Source organism: Tachypleus tridentatus, chromosome 5 (assembly GCF_004210375.1).
Source record: "Tachypleus tridentatus isolate NWPU-2018 chromosome 5, ASM421037v1, whole genome shotgun sequence".
Lineage (NCBI taxonomy): Eukaryota > Metazoa > Arthropoda > Merostomata > Xiphosura > Limulidae > Tachypleus > Tachypleus tridentatus.
In genome coordinates this window covers 22,413,461-22,432,270 of record NC_134829.1, presented here as the reverse complement: position 1 = coordinate 22,432,270, position 18,810 = coordinate 22,413,461, and the positions used below count along the sequence as shown (strand labels likewise).

The 18,810-nt window shown below is 37.1% G+C and overlaps 1 protein-coding gene across 5 annotated transcripts in view; it reads left to right on the top strand.

The window, feature by feature from the left end:
- The window catches only part of LOC143250692 (uncharacterized), a 50,608-nt gene that overhangs the window by 23,558 nt on the left and 8,240 nt on the right, over positions 1–18,810 (top strand). For all 5 annotated transcript variants that reach the window (XM_076501596.1, XM_076501594.1, XM_076501595.1 and 2 more), the window contains 9 exons: positions 612–638; positions 1,508–1,732; positions 2,502–2,558; positions 5,264–5,464; positions 7,395–7,631; positions 13,783–13,862; positions 15,493–15,574; positions 16,286–16,399; positions 17,293–17,372. In XM_076501596.1, the coding sequence (XP_076357711.1) occupies positions 612–638; positions 1,508–1,732; positions 2,502–2,558; positions 5,264–5,464; positions 7,395–7,631; positions 13,783–13,862; positions 15,493–15,574; positions 16,286–16,399; positions 17,293–17,372 (1,103 nt within the window). The remainder of the gene's footprint in view (positions 1–611; positions 639–1,507; positions 1,733–2,501; positions 2,559–5,263; positions 5,465–7,394; positions 7,632–13,782; positions 13,863–15,492; positions 15,575–16,285; positions 16,400–17,292; positions 17,373–18,810) is intronic.

The window sequence follows — 18,810 nt, the reverse complement described above, 5'->3', positions numbered from 1 at the left end:
TTATCGATTAAGATTTCATTTATGTTTTGAATCATATCCAGTTTCTTAGTTTGGAGTTCCATGGATGTACTAGACTAAATCTCATTTCCTACTTTTGATCTTTAATGGCTGTATTTGACCAAATAAAATTGTTTGTTTTGAAGTTTCATACACGTTAGTTTATATTCCATTTGCCTTATTTACATTTTTACTTACTGCAGAGATATTATTGTGAATTCTGTTTGTTTTGTGGCCTCAAAAGAAAAAGTTAATGTTAGTGTTAAACTTCCAAAGCTTTAGAAAATTCATCTTTCTTTAAATGTCATAAAATTATTTTTAACATTTTTTATGTTTTATTCATTCTTATCACGAATACAACCATTAACTTCAAGAAACACACTAGTAATCATCAACGCATGATATCAATGATATTGGCTTTAAAATGTAATTCTAAGATTAAAGGTTCTGAAAATAGTAATAAAATAATAAATACTTTTATGAGTGTTATTTACATTTAAACCTTGATAATTTATTTATTATAAAATTTTTAACCATATTAATAAAAAATGTCAGTTTAGAGGTTTAATATATTATTTTTCATGATATTTAACAAATTTTTATTTATTTTTCAGTCGACGAGAGCAATCAACAAACACCACGTAAGTTACTTTCAATAAATAAACCTAATTTTCAGTATAGGTTAATATTTTCATTTCTGCTTATTTTTCTTCGAGAGAGAAAAGCAGGTTCGTCATTCCTCTGAATTTATTTGTTTTTGAATTTCGTACAAAGCTACTCGAGGGCTATCTGTGCTAGCCGTCCCTAATTTAGCAGTGTAAGACTAGAGTAAAGGCAGTTAGTCATCACCACCCACCGCCAACTCTTGGGCTACTCTTTTAGTAACTAATAATGGGATTGAGTGTTACATTATAACGCCCCCAGGGCTGAAAGGGGCGAACATGTTTGGTGTGATGGGGATTTGAAACCGTAACCCTCAGATTACGAGTCAAGTGTCTTAACCACCTGGCCATGCTGAGCCTAAAATTTAACGGAAGATTTCAATTACTTTCATTTTTTAGTCAAAAGCTGATAAATGGAATAAAATGCTTTTAAGACTATTTCTAAATAGCGACAAGTGTTTCAATTTACTTAGTTTTATTTTAACCCTGCAAACGACATCGTTTAACTTTTTTTACTGAAACTTTATTCTGTCGTTCAATATGAGACGTTATCACACTTAAGATACGATTGGTGTAATAACGTTTCAAAATATTGATGGTGCGACGTTTTGAAAAATTATTGATGTTAATATTCAACATTTCTTAAGTATTTGAAAAGCATTTTATTTTCTGTAATTATGAGTAACAAAATTTAATTGTTTTGAAAAAAGACGTATATTATAACTGAATAACGGTGGCATTTTGTAAAGTGTGAATGAAACAGAAAAAAAAATACGTAAGAAACTAAGACGACCGTAGACTTTTCTGTCTTTGCCCTTAATATTTTGGTTTTTCTTCAACTGATACAGGCGCCACCTGTGACTACAATGGAAAACGATATGAATTAGGACAAACAATTTCGCCTGATGAGGACGAATGTTTGACTTGTCTTTGCACTGAAGAATGGAATGGCATTAACAGCACAAGCTGTAAACGTATAGAATGCTTACTGGAAGAAGACTTGGCAAGACTCAGGAGAGGATGCATCCCGATCTACCACGAGAGCACGTGCTGTCCGATAGATTATCACTGTCGTAAGTTTTGGAATACTTTTATTCTATAGAAAGTTACTGATGTATTGTTTGAATTTCGCACAAAGCTACTCGAAGGCTATCTGTGCTAGCCGTCCCTAATTTAGCAGTGTAAGACTAGAGGGAAGGCAGCTAGTCATCATCACCCACTGCCAACTCTTGGGCTACTCTTTTACCACCGAATAGTGGGATTGACCGTAACATTATAACGCCCCCATGGCTAAAGGGGCGAACATGTTTGGCGTAATGGGGATGCGAACCCGCGACCCTCGGATTACGAGTCGCACGCTTGGCGATGTCGGGCCAAAGAGATGTTGTTTAGAATTAAGCACAAAGCTACATAATGGGCTATCTCTGCTCTGCCCACCACGGGTATCGAAACCCGGTTTTTAGCGTTGTAAGTCCGCAGACATGCCGCTGAGCCACTGGGGGGCAACTGATGTATAACCGGGGCTTTTGTTATATATTAAAATGTCGTTCTGGATAATTATTTTGTCGAACTGGAAAACACTCCTATGCATAAGTGACCTTATTTGAAAGTTCATAGAATGATGCCTGAAATTCTTAGTGATTACTTAGAATTGGAAGTATTACAATAAAAAATAAAAATAAAAAACCAGAATAATATTTTAATATATTTTGCCAACAATAAGATCCATATTATTACCAAAATTATTTTATCTCTGTTTAAAAAGTCTAGTGTTCATCATGTGTTTAGAATATATGCTATTTTGTATTTATATTAGTAATATTTTACTTCTTTTTTTTACAGCTTCCGACACATCAGAGGGAAACGTTTCTGTTGAAAACGTAACGGACAAAATAGAGAGTAAGAATTTTAAAATGTTTTCAACTAGATTTTTTTCTGCCCACTCCCGTGACATTTAAGCTGTGGTTGCACCTACACTACATGGCCAGAAGTATGTGGACACTCGACCGTCACACCCATATGTGCTTGTTGAACATTCATTTCAAAACGATGGGTATCAATATGGAGCTGGTTCCTCCCTTTTCTGCTATAAACGCCTTTCCTATTCAGCCATAAGAGCAATAGTGAGGTGGGGCACTGATATCGGACGAGGAGGCCTGGCTCGCAGTCGGCGTTCCAATTCATTCCAAAGGTGTTCAGTGGGGTCGAGATCATGGCTCTGTGCAAACCAGTCAAGTCCTTCCACATTAACCTCGGCAAACCATGTCTTTATGAACCTCGCTTTGTGCACGTAGCATTGTTATGCTGAAACAAAAAAGAGCCATTCCAAAACTGTTGCCACAAAGTTGGAAGCACACAATTCTCTAGAATGTCATTGTATGATGTAGCATTAAGATTTTCCTTCACTGGAACTAAAGAGCCTAGCCCAAACCATGAGAAACAGCTCCAGACCATTATTCCTTCTCCATAAATCTTCATAGTTGGTACTATGCATTCAGGTAGGTAGCGTTCTCCTGGCATCCATCAAACCCAGATTCGTCGGTCATACTGCCAGGTAGTGAAGCGTAATTCATCACTCCATAGAACGCGTTTCCATTGCTCCAGAGTCCAGTGGTGGTGTGCTTTACATCACTTCAGCTGACAACTGACATTGCACATGGTGATCTTAGGCTTATGTGCGGCTACTCGGCCATGGAAACCCATTTCATGAAGCTCCCGACGAACGGTTCTCGTGCTGACGTTGCTTCCAGAGACAGTTTGGAACTCGGTAGTGAGTGTTGCAACTGTACTGTGAATAGACGGTTTTTACGTGCTTCAGCACTCGGCAGTCCCGTTCTGTGAACTTTTGTGGCCTATCGCTTCGTGGCTGAGCTGTTGTTGCTCCTAGACGTTTCCAATTCACAATAACAGCACTTACAGTTGATCGGGGCAGCTCTAGCAGGCCAGACATTTGACGAACTGACTTGTTGGAAAGGTAGCATCCTATGACAGTGCCACGTTGAAAGTCACTGAGCTCTCCAGTATGACCCATTCTATTGCGAATGTTTGTCTATGGAGATTGCACGGCTGAATGCTTGATTTTATGCATCAGTTAGCAATGGGTGTGGCTGAAATAGCAGAACCCACTAATTAGAAAGGGTGTCCACATATTTTTGTCCATGTAGTGTATGTCGACTATCAATCTACTTTATTTCTTTTCATTACATTTCTTAAAATGTAAGTGGAAACGATTGGTAATATTTTGACACGTTTCTATTTATATAGATATATTTTGCTTTACAATTAAATAATACTCCAAGAAACATTACAATTTTACAACCTATTATGAATCATTACAATGTGTGTTTTTCTAAAATTTAGCTTCTAACTGTGATAAAGTTATTATACTAATCTATACATGTTTGGAATAACTGGAAAAAGAAAATACGGACACTATGTATTTAAATAATCATAGGGCGAAGTGTATATAACATATTTAGTTGTTTCATATGTCTATTAGTATAATGTTTGCTCCCACTAGTACAACGGTATGTCTACGGCTTTACAACGCTAAAATCATGGGTTCAATTCTTCTCGGCGAGCTGAGCAGATAGCCCGATGTGGCTTTGCTATAAGAAAACACACACGCATTATGATGTTTCTTTCGTAATTAGAAGATTAAATTAATTACTGGTATTAAATATAATTGCAGTGTAAGAATAGACTCAGTAAAGAGGTAACTGATTTGTTAATTATTACACTTTCTTTCACACAATATTTTGTCTGTTATACGCGGTAAAGCTTTTGTGTATTTTGTTCCAACGTTTCACTAGGTTTACCTGGCGTTATTAGGTGAGTACGTTGTAAACATAATAAGCAAAGGTTTTACTCTGTACAACCGATAAGGACTCGTGTAAAATTTAAAAGAAAAACATTAATTTTTCTTCGGTGATGACGAGAAAACCCACTTCTGGAGAAAATTACATATTTAAAAATGCCTGGTATGGGTAGAGAAGGTAGTAATAAAAGAGTGAACAACGTTTCGACCTTCGGTCATCGTCAGGTTCACAAAGAAAGAAAGGGTTACTGACCAGTAGCTGACCACATGTTTCAAAGCGGTTGTGTAACTAAGTGTAGGAATTTAAAGGTCGTGCTTAGATGTTGGATATATTTATTAATATAGAAATAAAGAAATAAATACTAAATAAAAAAACTAACATAAACAAACGCAAAATTAAAGAAGCCTTACTTATGCAACAACTCAAGCCCAAAATAAACCAATAACGGTTGTTTTTTTTTTCTATTGGGAAGGTATTGTTAAGAGGTAACGTATTACTATCTCCTGAAATATCTCAGGCTAGTAAAAGACATCTTGAACATACTTTGGGTATAAATGAAGCAGGACAAAAAAGCAAAAAATAACAAACAAAAGAACTGTAGACTTGACTATATTCTATTTTATAACTTTATTTGTATTCAACTGATTTAAGCGTCATCTATGGGTAAAGCAAGAAAGTCATAAACTAAAACAGAAATATGTACTTTTACATTGTATATAAGTGTGGTTTAAGATTAAAATAAAATGTCACAATTAGAATATAGTTATTATTATTATTATTACACAGTTCCTGACTTCTGCAACCTACCAAACAAAACGGGCCCTTGCCTGGCATACTTTCGTAACTACTTTTACGATCCCTCTGAAAAGCAATGCAAAGAATTTGTGTATGGTGGTTGTCAAGGTAACGAAAATAACTTCAGATCACTTGCTGCATGTGAAATGACGTGTATGCCTGAAAACCGCACCGCGAAACAGGAAGATATAGGTAAGTTAGCATACGTGAAATATGGTTTACACTTAGTAAGTAACCAAAAAAAAAAAAAAAAGATCACACTAAAACAGTGAAACATGAAGTTATGGGTTCGTTATTAAGCCATGGTTTAAACTTTTAAACCAAGATAAATGGAACAGGAAGTATTAAGTACGCTAGAAGTAACTGGTTTAAAACGGAAGTAATGGAAAGGGGATGTGAAGGTAAATTGGTATACAATGATTCAAACCCAGATGAATGAAAAAATAGTTTTAAGTATGTTAGAAACAGCTAGTTTAAAATAACAACAACAATATACAAAAAGAGAATAGAATGTTTTGGAAAGGTTGGCGAGAGTAAGTTAATTTAATATTTTCTTTTCTGAAGTTCACGTATTAGTGAAAAATTGAACAAATATATAATAAAGTAATAGACAATTGATGAGGAGAGAGAGAGAAGGAGGGTTGAATACGTTATATTAAACGATTTTGAGTGTGCAAATCAGCACGTCACATGACTTCCATGGCTCATATCAAGGTTCGATGGAGTGGAATGTATCAGAACTACATTTTGTCATTGTGCGGCATTTCATAGGTAGCGTTACACCACTCGGAAATGATTGCTTTTGGGAAGAGCATGAACGGCCTTTTCTAACTCATGATATTCTTACAATTAGATAATAAATATATGCTCAGGTCGAGGATATAGTATTTCCATGAGGGGGATATCCCTTGTACTGAGTGGCAGTAGAAAAGCTAGTGATATGGGCCAGCTTGTGGGGTCAATACTGTTCATTAAAGAGATCTTAAAAAAACATGATTCTTTGTCATTGTACGAAAAGTATGGCATTTTATAATAGATGGGAATTCACAAGCACAAATGTCAGTAGCAAAAGCTACCCATTTGTTCTAGAACGCAACCTAAACAAAAAGAATCTCAGTCTGGAAAAGCAACATAAGTCGCATGTACACAAGATGCTTCCACCACATTGTCCATTCAATCAGCCTATGCCTAAAGTAGCTAGCGTACGAAGACCTGTCGGTCAAGTCACCAGACGCAGTGATAATGGATTTCTGTGTGATTAGATTGTTGAAACGGAAACTGGGGAACAATTTTCCTCATAAACTAAATTGATTGTGGAAAGTTGTAGTGAGCGGTGGTATGATTTTGCCATGACAAACCTTATCATTAATGGAACCTGATGCATTAGAAACTACGCATAGAGGTATTATTTAGACATATCGTAATCAGATACATTATGACCTGGGCTCAGCGATATGGACTATAACTTTGAGTGAGAGTCCAAATTAGTTTTAATATAATGCACTCAATTTTTATATTATTGTTGTTCGGGTAAGATTTTTAGTGTTATAATGCGCATTATTATACGAACATGCGTCAGTCATTTATGGTTTACTTTAAACAAATTTGAATGGCTATTTACTGTTGCTAATAAAATAGCTTTTTCTTAAATTTTGGTTTTATGGTCAAATAAGCGAAATAAACGATATTTATATATTGACTTTCTTCGTGCGTATTTTTATAATTAAATATATATATACTAAGATTATAAGAATAATATGAACGTTTTGAATGCTTAGAAAAATGTAATAAAACCTCTTATGTGTTTATGATTTCGTTCATTACCCTGCAAATAAAGTAAGTATCTTATTTTGGTGACTTATCCATTAATCCTTCCATTTAAGAATAATCAAATATAAGTTATGTCCTACCATTACTACGCTTTTTACGGTCAGACGTTCGTTGTCAAGAGATATATATCAAACTTCAAACTGAATGAGGCCATGTGTGACTCAATGTCTCTTGTATGAACTTTCAAACTCAGTGGCACACCTTGTTAACCTTTAACGAAATAATGTTGTGTCTTTATTCAAATGTCTGTACTGTTATATCCAGAAATGTATTAACAACTATGTTTCCATAGACAACTTGTGTTACTTCAACCGGAAATATTACAGCAAAGGAGAACTTTTGGAGATCAACCATCCAACTAATTGTGTCAAATGCACGTGCGACACCCCTCCAGATTTTACATGCATCCATCAGACTTGTCCTCCACCCCCTAATAACGACTATGAGAACTGTGAACATATGTATGAAGAGGGAACTTGTTGTCCTAAGTATGTCTGTCGAATGGCAGACGAAAAGGAAAGCACACATGGTAAGTGTTAACAGTCTTCGTCCTTATATTTTAGAAACTTTATAAGAAAGTAACCGAAACTATTTTATGTAAAAGAACAGTATACATAATATATTATCATTCAGATCTTAAGTTTTACTGTTTTACTATTTAAACTGAAGATAAAATACGAAATTTTGAGTACCACATTTGAATCATGCAGTATCCTTGAGGTGGTTTGGTTTGTTTGTTTGTTTTGAATTTCGCGCAAAGCAACTCGAGGGCTATCTGCGCTAGCGGTTCCTAAATTAGCAGTGTAAGACTAGAGGGAAGGCAGCTAGTCATCACCACCCACCACCAACTCTTGGGCTACTCTTTTTCCAACGAATATTGAGATTAACCATCACTTATAACGCCCCCACGGCTGAAAGGGCGAGCATGTTTGTGACAGGGATTCGAACCCGCGACTCTTGGATTATGAGTCGAGTGCCTTAACCACCTGGCCGTGTCGAGTTTCCCTGAAGTGATTCATATCACTAAGTGTTATGTACAATACAGCTAATTCCTGATATTTCTTTGAGACGTTTTAAAGATTCGTAACAGACATTGAATATTGTTTGTCTTTCTTTTTTTTGACCAGAAGTAATGCATAATACTCATTAATAACACTTGCTGTAAAGTCTAAACAGTATAATGATTTGATATTTACGCTATCTGCTGTATTCATACGAATTAGGATGCACTATGTTAATAAAGAATTCAATAACTCGGTAATACGTTATTTAAACTACACTAAGTGGCCAAAAGTATGTGGACTCGGACCATCACACCCATATATGCTTGTTAAGCATCTCATTCCATAAGGTTGGTGCCCCCTTTGTTGCAATAATAGCCTGCACTCTTCTGGGAAGGATTTTCACTAGATTTTGGAACATGGCTGCGAGGATTCGCTTCTATTCAGCCACAAGAGCAGTAGTAAGGTCAGGCGCTGATGTCGAGTGAGAAAGTTTGGCTCACAGTCGGCATTCCAATTCATCCCAAAGGTGTTCGATGGGGTTGAGATCAGGGCTCTGTGCAGGCCAGTTAAGTTCTCCCACACCAACCTCGGCAAACCATGTCTTTATGGACCTCGCTTTGTGCACGGCTGTATTTTTGTGCTGAAACAAAAAAGGGCCATCCCAAAACTGTTGCCACAAAGTTGGAAGCACACAGTTCTCTGGAATATCATTATATGTTGTAGCATTAAGGTATTACTTCACTGGAACTAAAGAGCCTAGCCCAAATCATGAAAAACAGCCCCAGACCATTATTCCTCCTCCACAAAACTTTACAGTTGGCACTATGCATTCAGGCAAGTAGTTCTCCTGGCATCCGCCAAACCCAGATTCGTCCGTCAGAGTCCAATAGCGGTGTGCTTTATACCACTCCAGCCGGCGCTTGGCAATGCGCATGGTGATCTTTAGCTCGGGTGCGGCTTCTCGCTATGAAAACCCATTTCATGAATCTCCCTTGAAACAGTTCTTATGCTGACGTTGCTTCCAGAGGCAATTTGGAATTCGATAGTGAGTGTTGCATCTGTGGGCAGAGGATTTTTACGAGCTACGCTCTGCATCAGTCGGCGGTCTCGTTCTGTGAGCTTGTGTGGCCTACTGCTTCATGACTGAGCTGGTGTTTCTCATAAACCAAGAGCAGAAATTTGTCGAACTGAATTGTTGGAAAGGTGGCATCCTATGACGTTGCCACGTTGAAAGTCGCTGAGCGCTTAAATTTTGAATTTATTTACAACAATAATAACATTACAAATTATCGTGCCAATTAAAATAAACATGATACATACATACACTGTAGGAAAATAAATATATGTATTAAGAAAAAAGAAAAAGTACATATATGTACAGTGCATATATGAAAAATGATGTCAAACAATGAAATAAGTAAAATATGTACTTTCATGTAAATAGAATATATTAACAATATCAGAATATATTCACATATAAAGTGAAAATGTTAAACATACAATATCCAAAATTAACATGAACAAGACATAATGAGAAATATATACATGGATATATTTTTGTTTAGTTTGTTTAGAATTAAGCACAAAGCTACACAATGGGCTCTCTGTGCTCTGCCCACCACAGGTATCGAAACCCGATTTTTAGTGTGTAAGTCCGCAGACATACCACTGAACCATTGGGGGGCACATGGATTAATACACATCCGTTAATAATTAAAAAAAAAAACACAGAAAGAAAGAAAATAATAAGAATTATTTACATATATATACAGAAAAACACTACAACTAAAAGCGAGAGCGGAGATAGGGCGGCTCAGAACCCGAGCTCGACCCGACACTCCACCAACGCACAGAGAGGCGAAACTTCTGGCCGCCACCGATGGTTAAAGTCCCTAGGGCTCAGCAGCCGATATTCTGCCTCAAGACGAAGTAACAGCCTATACCTGGCCTTACCAAGAATCTTTACGTACGACGCCGATGCTCGCTCAAAAACAAAAAAACAAATTGGTTTCGAACAATCCAGATGACATACTTAAAGACTATTACAGTTAACTGGAAATAAAAGGCCAAGTGACTGGGAACAGGGACTGGCATGTGATATAATATGGTCCTTGCCGAGAGCGGCGAGACACGGAAGAGGCGGGCCACCTTCTCCCAGATTGCCATTGAAATCAGACAAACGACCAACATGTGCAAAACAGACTCCACCTGAGAGTGACACAAGGGAAACGCCTCAGTCGTACAACGATTCCACAAGAATGTACACTTCCTCACCGGAAGGATGTTATGTACTACGCACCAGTTTAAATCCTGGAGGTAGCTATCAACATAGCTCAGCACAACGCGGCCCCAAATAACGTCCCACAGAAGAGCAAGGTGGTGTTTCTCAATTGTGTGGGTACATTCAAATGCCAGCAAGTGGTAGAGCGAAGGAGAGTCTGCTGGAACATCATTGAACTCGACACGACAGCGCCAAATCGCCGCAACAGCGTCCACGTACCAGGAAGGAGGGTCAAAACACATTGTTTGTGGGCTTAGTGAAACACCAAAAACCTGAGCCCCATTACAACCAAGAATCTAGTGAGGTAGCAGCAGAGATGACTATCCAAAGACGGGGTATAAACACATGGGATGCCCAGATTTCCCCTGCGAGGAAAGCCGAGACACAGCCTCAGGCTTGCCACTCCACAGGAAGGAGTAGACATGCTGCTCGACAGCCCAAACCGACACGCTGCACCACCTACCTCCAGGCATCCTTAAGGTTCGTAAGGAAACGAACCCCAAAGCAAGTGACTGAAGAAGAGGTCCAAGTCAGTCCAAATGGAGAGTCAGCAGACGAGGCCCATTTGCCTAACTTCCAAGACCAAGACTTGGTGTAGTTGAGCTGGGCAGTACTGTCCTGAGATTAACAATGGACAATGGCCAGTACCAAACCAAGGGATGTTGAGTTTGCAATGAACAGGTCCATATCGTCTGCATGGGGAATATACATGATACCCACACCCCCCCAGCAACTGGAGGCCACGCAACGAGACCGAGTGATACCGATAAGAGAGCAGGCACTCGATCACCAATGCATAAAAACGAAGAGGACAATGGACAGCCCTGACGAACCCCTTGTAAGATGGGAAAGGAAGACGTCAGATATCCGTTAATCAAGAGCCTGCTCGAAGCGGTCGCATACAAGGCTTGCTTACGCTGGACAAAAACAGGAAAAAGACCACATCTCTCCAGACAAAAACAACACAAAAATTTGTGGTGAACTCGATTGAATGCCGCATGCCAATTTGTCTCAACAAGGAGGCACAGGCTTCCTTGAAACTCGCCCGAAAGGATCCATTTACAGAACAAAGTTCCCAGACCAAGGCAATCAATTCGTCTCCAACCTCATCCTTGGCAAGGAGGGAGACGTTGAGCCTCCACACTCTAGGGACCCAAAACACATGGACAGAGTCCTGGAATGTAGTGAGAAGTGCCCGATGGTCAGACACATAAAACGAGACATCACCAACCCAGTAAACTCCAGCCTGCCAAGGCCAGATGTAACATAGAACCTGTCTAGGTGGCAAGAAACGCCCTGACTGGTCCAAATGGCCACAAAAGCAAACCCATAGAGTGCACACGAGACAAAAAATTCAAAGTCCGACAGCACTGCATGCAGAAATCACGTATACTGATCACCAGAAAGAAGATTGTCTCCAATCTTGTCTTAGTGGGGATCCAGCATGCAGTTGAAGTCGCCACCAAGGGCGATATTGGTCTGCATTTTCAAGAACCATATGCGTCGAGCCAAACGACCAGAAAACATGGACAGAAAAATGTGAAGAAAATGAAAAAATGGTTCTTCCTAGAAACAAAATGAATCTCTTGCAAAAAATGGCATCAACTACAAAGTGGTTGAAAAGGGAAACTGCATAGAATTGCTTTGCAATGTAACACATCCTCGAATGTTTAAATTTAGATAGAAAAACCCATCAACCAGTTAGGAGGAGGAAATCAGTGACGTTGCTGTTTTGGCTATGGTGACTGTTTAGGGAGACCGAGGGGTCTCTCGAGGCCACCCACCCCCAACCCCACATCACAGCTCTGGCTCCTGTAATCCGATAACCACTGCTGCACTAAAGAATCACCCAGACTGAAGTCTGGAAGATTCACGGGGCCGTAGAGCCTCCGTTTCCCATCACTCTCCCCCTGTGATTCCAAAAGGCTTGGGAGACTAGGTGGGATCACCAACGTTGATGAGGGAGGGGGCCAGATCACCTACAGCACCAGAGGCCAGGTGAATGGGCTCCTCATAGCCCCATTCCTCATCTTCACTGGGCAAGGGAGAATGGTTCACCTTTGGGGCACCATCGCCCACAGCCAGACCGACCAGAACAGTGGGGGCCTGATCCTCCACAGAGGATCCCATCCCAACATCAACACAAGCGGCGAGAATATGGGCGCTATTGCAGCCCCTAACCCCATCACCACAAGACACAGAGGCCCAAGTCTCCAAGAAACAGAATCCATTCCAGATCAACCAGGGGCCTTGACCACAGCAGGGCGACAAACACACAAACACGTCTGCAAAGAATAAAGTCTAAATGACACGAACACATGGTGAAGTACACGATACAATACAGGCACAACCCCATGAAGAGGCACTGAAAAAATCACGGCAGCAGAAAATCGACGCTGAAAGTCATTGAGCTCGTCAGTACTACCCATTCTATTGCTAATGTCTGTCTGTGGAGATTGCACGGCTGTATGCTTGACTTTATCCATCTGTTAGCAATGGATGAGGCTGAAATAGCTGAGCCCACTACTTAGACGGGTGTCGACACACTTTTGGCCATGCAGTGTATATCACTGTGAAATAATTTAAACATACATATAAACAGCTTAAGAAACAGAAACCAAGAGTCGCTAGCTATACAAATCTCTGTTTAAAATTATTGTAAATTGTAGTACCTTTTAAAAACTGTTTGTTTGTATAATAACTCTGATTTGCGTTTGATTATTTAAATGAACAATTTCATAAACAATTTTGTATGGCATCTGTCTATAAGTACACGCAGAGATGTCATTAGAAATAGAAGGATTAACACTAATCGTAAGTAAAATTATGTTTTAAATGGCTCTTCAGTGTTTGAGCAACAAGTTTCTGGACTCACGACGTTAAAAATTGGGTTTCACGAGCCGTGAAGGGCACAGCGATAATATCCAATTCTATAGTTTTGGACTTAAAAACAAATAAACAATAAATTGGCCCGATTATAGAATGATCTTGAATACAAGATTGCAATTTTAAAAAACCATGGTAAACAAAACAAATGAGTCATGATGCTCTATTTTAAGGTCTGTAAAATCAATAAAGGTGGATTAGTTGCAGGAATTTGTGATCATTTTCAACGAACATCTGGCGCGCATGCGTAGTCGGATACTATATTAATATCCAGTAATACAACAGGTCAGAGTAGTGAAAAGGGGACAGTGATCGGCCGCGATTATAAGGCGACCACGACTTCTACAGCCGAATTATTTAACAGAAATATCGGGCCAATACGGTAACTAAAATATACATTGAAGTGGTACGACCTTTAGTTCTATGACTGATTTTATGCAATTCCTCATGCTTTTTTAAGTGACGAAAGTTCCGACGTTATAAAAATATTTCTATTCCTATACTTTCAGAGCATATTGAAGAAGCAGAGGAGAGTAATGATGATGAAGTTGTGATGATTGGACCACCACCAGAAGAAAATCCTTGTACCGTGAGTACCGTGTTATTCTATCCGTTGTTACTGAGATACTTTGTTCCCCGGTGGAATAGCGGTATGTTTAAGGACTTAAAATTTTAAAATTCTGGGGCTTTATTCCCACATAACCCAATGTGGTTTTTGCTCTAAAACAAACAGAGATGTTTTATTTTTAAACCAATAAAGTATTTATCAGTTAAACCTGTTTTATTTTGTACCTCTCATTTAAATCGATTTATTTCTAGGCTTCAGTCATTCACTTCTAGACTACAAATCATTTCGTGTTAGATGAGAGTCTCTCGATGACAGTCAGTTTTCTAGTTGGTTAAGAGTGGTCACGTAAGCGGCGGGCGCTACTGACTGATTGGCCTCCTTTTGGTTAGCAGTTATAATAAGTTAAACCTAGTTGTCTACACGCGAGTATTAGCAATTATAAGTTAGACCTAGTTGTTTATCATATGAGTCTCAGAAATTGCTGTTTATTCCAAAAATACTAAACACCAGATCTTCTCCGACACTATGAATGAAAAATGTAATCTCTCAATTGAATCTTAAAGATGACAAAGCATTAGAAAACAATAGGCCTAAAAGGTGATAAAATTCATGTAAACTATTGACGTTTGAATGCAAGGTATTTTGGGCAATGGCTTACAGGAGACAATAGATAAATCTGAAAATGATAAGCTAATTTTAACGTACCTATGATTTTGCATCCGGAAGCAGTGTGGAAAGAAAAATACATTTCATTTGATTTTTATCACATATTTTAGGCCTAATGAACAATTGTCGAGTAATATATTGCACTTTGCTTGTACAAGATTTATATAAACTCGTCGAATTGTTATAGCGACACCATTAAGTACTGAATGTACGTTTCAACGTTATTATAAATATACTTATTTAATAAGTCTGGTTGTCGATAAACATTCCTTTAATGTTTTACAATATTGATGACACAATTCGACATGCTAATAGATGAATGGACCGCATACAATGTATAAAATCACTGCGTACAGTTTATCCAATTGCAGGTCTAATGATAAGGTTTTGTACGCGTTTAATTGTGCACTGAAAATCACTTGGACACTAGTGTCGATTTGACAAGTGTTGTAACTGTAAATAAATGTTCAGGCTGCCCTTCATTGGCTTTCTGAGGTCGTTTGAACAATAAAAAGATCGAATCACACGTACGTATGTAATTTTTCAAATTTTCGAAACACTTTTGCAAACATATTTTTCTTTGCATAAATACATTCACGTGTATTTACGATTTTTGAGAAAACTTAGAGGAATTTTTCGCTATCGCGAACTTTTATGATCTGATAAAAACGAAAGTAATACGTTGTACAAGTGTAACAAAAAAAGGTAACACGTATCTGAGAATGCAATTTGTAATTCTAAAAGAACTTACCTGCTGATTAATTGAGAGGAATAAATAAGTAGAATTAGTAAAAACTAATTTACGACTCTCAATACGATGTACATAATATAATAAAAAATAAACACAAAGAAGGTGATAACGGTGTTATAAAACACGCGAAGAATAAAAAAAATCCAAACTCATCACAAATTGTACATTTACTGAGCAACCTTAACAAATAAAAGAATTTGTTTTTAACGTTCTGTTATTGTTTTATCCTCATAGGGCATGAATTGTGCAAAGGATGAGCAGTGTGTTATGTTCCAGGTTAAATGTATAAGAGAACCATGTCCACCGCTTCCAACATGTGAGCTGAAATTTATTTTGAAATATTTATAATAATTACACTCAGTTTTTATATGTGTCATGAAAATGTACGTGTACCTTACTATCTAAATGCTCTTTCGTTCACATTTCCTTTTAACGGACATGAACATACTTTAGTAGAGATGTTGTATTTAAAGAAGTATGTTAGTTTTTCATAAACTTTTATGCATATGTTGAGTATGTAACGTATTTGAACCTATTATAGAATGAGACTGATATTTATTAATTTATGTATACACGTAATGCCAGGTGTGAGATCTTTGCGACATTATTGAGGGAAGTTCATTTATGCTGTACTTTAATTTTTAAAAAATTAAATAGAATAAGCTGCCTATAAGAACGGTTTTGAAAGCTGCTGAGTTTAAAAAAGAAACAATTGAGACGAGTAATTTACCAACCAAGCTGAAATATTTGTTTGTGAATCTTTTATGTCTGACTTTAAGTATCGTCACCTGTTGACGAAGATTTAACTTATATTTTAATTATTTTCTCCAAAGTGAATAGTGTATTTAATGATATGTAATTGTGTTTGTAACTTTCTGTGAAGGTCTCATCTATTTTACTCTTTAAAATATTATAAAAGCATATTTTATATATGTATATTTTCATTGTAAACATCGAGTTAGATAGAGGTAACAGGTCATAGTTGTGTGTCAGATTTATGAGTTTGAACATATATGCTCCCCACAAGGTATCAAAGTTAACCCAGACTGTCCAACACCCAGCTGTGCACCAAATTGTGTAGTGAGCGGTTTCGATGAAGAACACTGTCCGATTTGCGATTGTAAAGCTCGTTCAGCACCAGGTATATGATTTTATAGTAGAGATTGTCCTATGTGTTTACCTGAATGATGATAATCCTCTTGTGAAAGAATCGATAAATGTATGGCAAAAATTTTACACTTTGGTTCTATTAAGTGGTCTTCAATCTCAATCCACTCTCTTTAGTTATTTTAAGCAGTAGGTAAATATTACTTTAAATATGTATGAATAATAAAACTGGTATAACGCATTAACTGATATTAATACAATAGAATTGGTGCTAGCCTGATACGAATGGTCGTACTGTACCATTTGTTGGTGTCATTAAAATTAAATAAATCGTATTAATGTAACGGTTCACTTTTTGATCCAGTAAAGTGATCCAAATGGTTGATGGTACTATGTGAATCAGGTAAGTTCAATCAAGAGTGTGACATACAGTTTAATTCACTGATGATTATTTAGTAAAATTATCCCCTTGATCCAAACTTTTCTGTTAATCCAGGTGTAAATCATTGATATACAAGACTATTTCTCTGATCCAGACCATTAAAACATGATTCTAGGATTATAGGATTTATTGAATAACAACTGTCAAACACCCGTGAAACATACTTTTTGTCGGAAGATTTAGAAATTTAGACACAAAATATAAACTCAGTCATTTATCTGCTTGATGTGTTTATTCTGAAAATGAACTGATTGAATTATTTTCTTAGTTTTAAACTGATTTATAACAACCAATATTACATATTCTATTTCTTTAAATTTTCTTGTTTAGTGAGAATCGAAGCGGTACGCTTCTCAGTACCATTATGTGAACGTTACGAGTGTGTGTTGGGAAATGGGGAAAATGGGTGTAAATTTTGTTTCTGTAAGGTTTGCGTGTTCTGTCAGGAGGAATTTATAAAAATATTTTTATTCCTATACTTTCAGAGCACATTGAAGAAGCAGAGGAGAGTAATGATGATGAAGTTGTGATGATTGGACCACCACCAGAAGAAAATCCTTGTACCGTGAGTATCGTGTTATTCTATCCGTTGTTACTGAGATACTTTGTTCCCCGGTGGAATAGCGGTATGTTTAAGGACTTAAAATTTTAAAATTCTGGGGCTTTATTCCCACATAACCCAATGTGGTTTTTGCTCTAAAACAAATAGAGATGTTTTATTTTTAAACCAATAAAGTATTTATCAGTTAAACCTGTTTTATTTTGTACCTCTCATTTAAATCGATTTATTTCTAGGCTTCAGTCATTCACTTCTAGACTACAAATCATTTCGTGTTAGATGAGTCTTTCGATGACAGTCAGTTTTCTAGTTGGTTAAGAGTGGTCACGTAAGCGGCGGGCGCTACTGACTGATTGGCCTCCTTTTGGTTAGCAGTTATAATAAGTTAAACCTAGTTGTCTACACGCGAGTATTAGCAATTATAAGTTAGACCTAGTTGTTTATCATATGAGTCTCAGAAATTGCTGTTTATTCCAAAAATACTAAACACCAGATCTTCTCCGACACTATGAATGAAAAATAATCTCTCAATTGAATCTTAAAGATGACAAAGCATTAGAAAACAATAGGCCTAAAAGGTGATAAAATTCATGTAAACTATTGACGTTTGAATGCAAGGTATTTTGGGCAATGGCTTACAGGAGACAATAGATAAATCTGAAAATGATAAGCTAATTTTAACGTACCTCTGATTTTGCATCCGGAAGCAGTGTGGAAAGAAAAATACATTTCATTTGATTTTTATCACATATTTTAGGCCTAATGAACATTTGTCGAGTAATATATTGCACTTTGCTTGTACAGGATTTATATAAACTCGTCGAATTGTTATAGCGACACCATTAAGTACTGAATGTACGTTTCAACGTTATTATAAATATACTTATTTAATAAGTCTGGTTGTCGATACACATTCCTTTAATATTTTACAATATTGATGACACAATTCGACATGCTAATAGATGAATGGACCGCATACAATGTATAAAATCACTGCGTACAGTTTATCCAATTGCAGGTCTAATGATAAGGTTTTGTGCGCGTTTAATTGTGCACTGAAAATCACTTGGACACTATTGTCGATTTGACAAGTGTTGTAAATGTAAATAAATGTTCAGGCTGCCCTTCATTGGCTTTCTGAGGTCGTTTGAACGATAAAAAGATCGAATCACACGTACGTATATAATTTTTCAAATTTTCGAAACACTTTTGCAAACATATTTTTCTTTGCATAAATACATTCACGTGTATTTACGATTTTTGAGAAAACTTAGAGGAATTTTTCGCTATCGCGAACTTTTATAATCTGATAAAAACGAAAGTAATACGTTGTACAAGTGTAACAAAAAAGGTAACACGTATCTGAGAATGCAATTTGTAATTCTAAAAGTACTTACCTGCTGATTAATTGAGAGGAATAAATAAGTAGAATTAGTAAAAACTA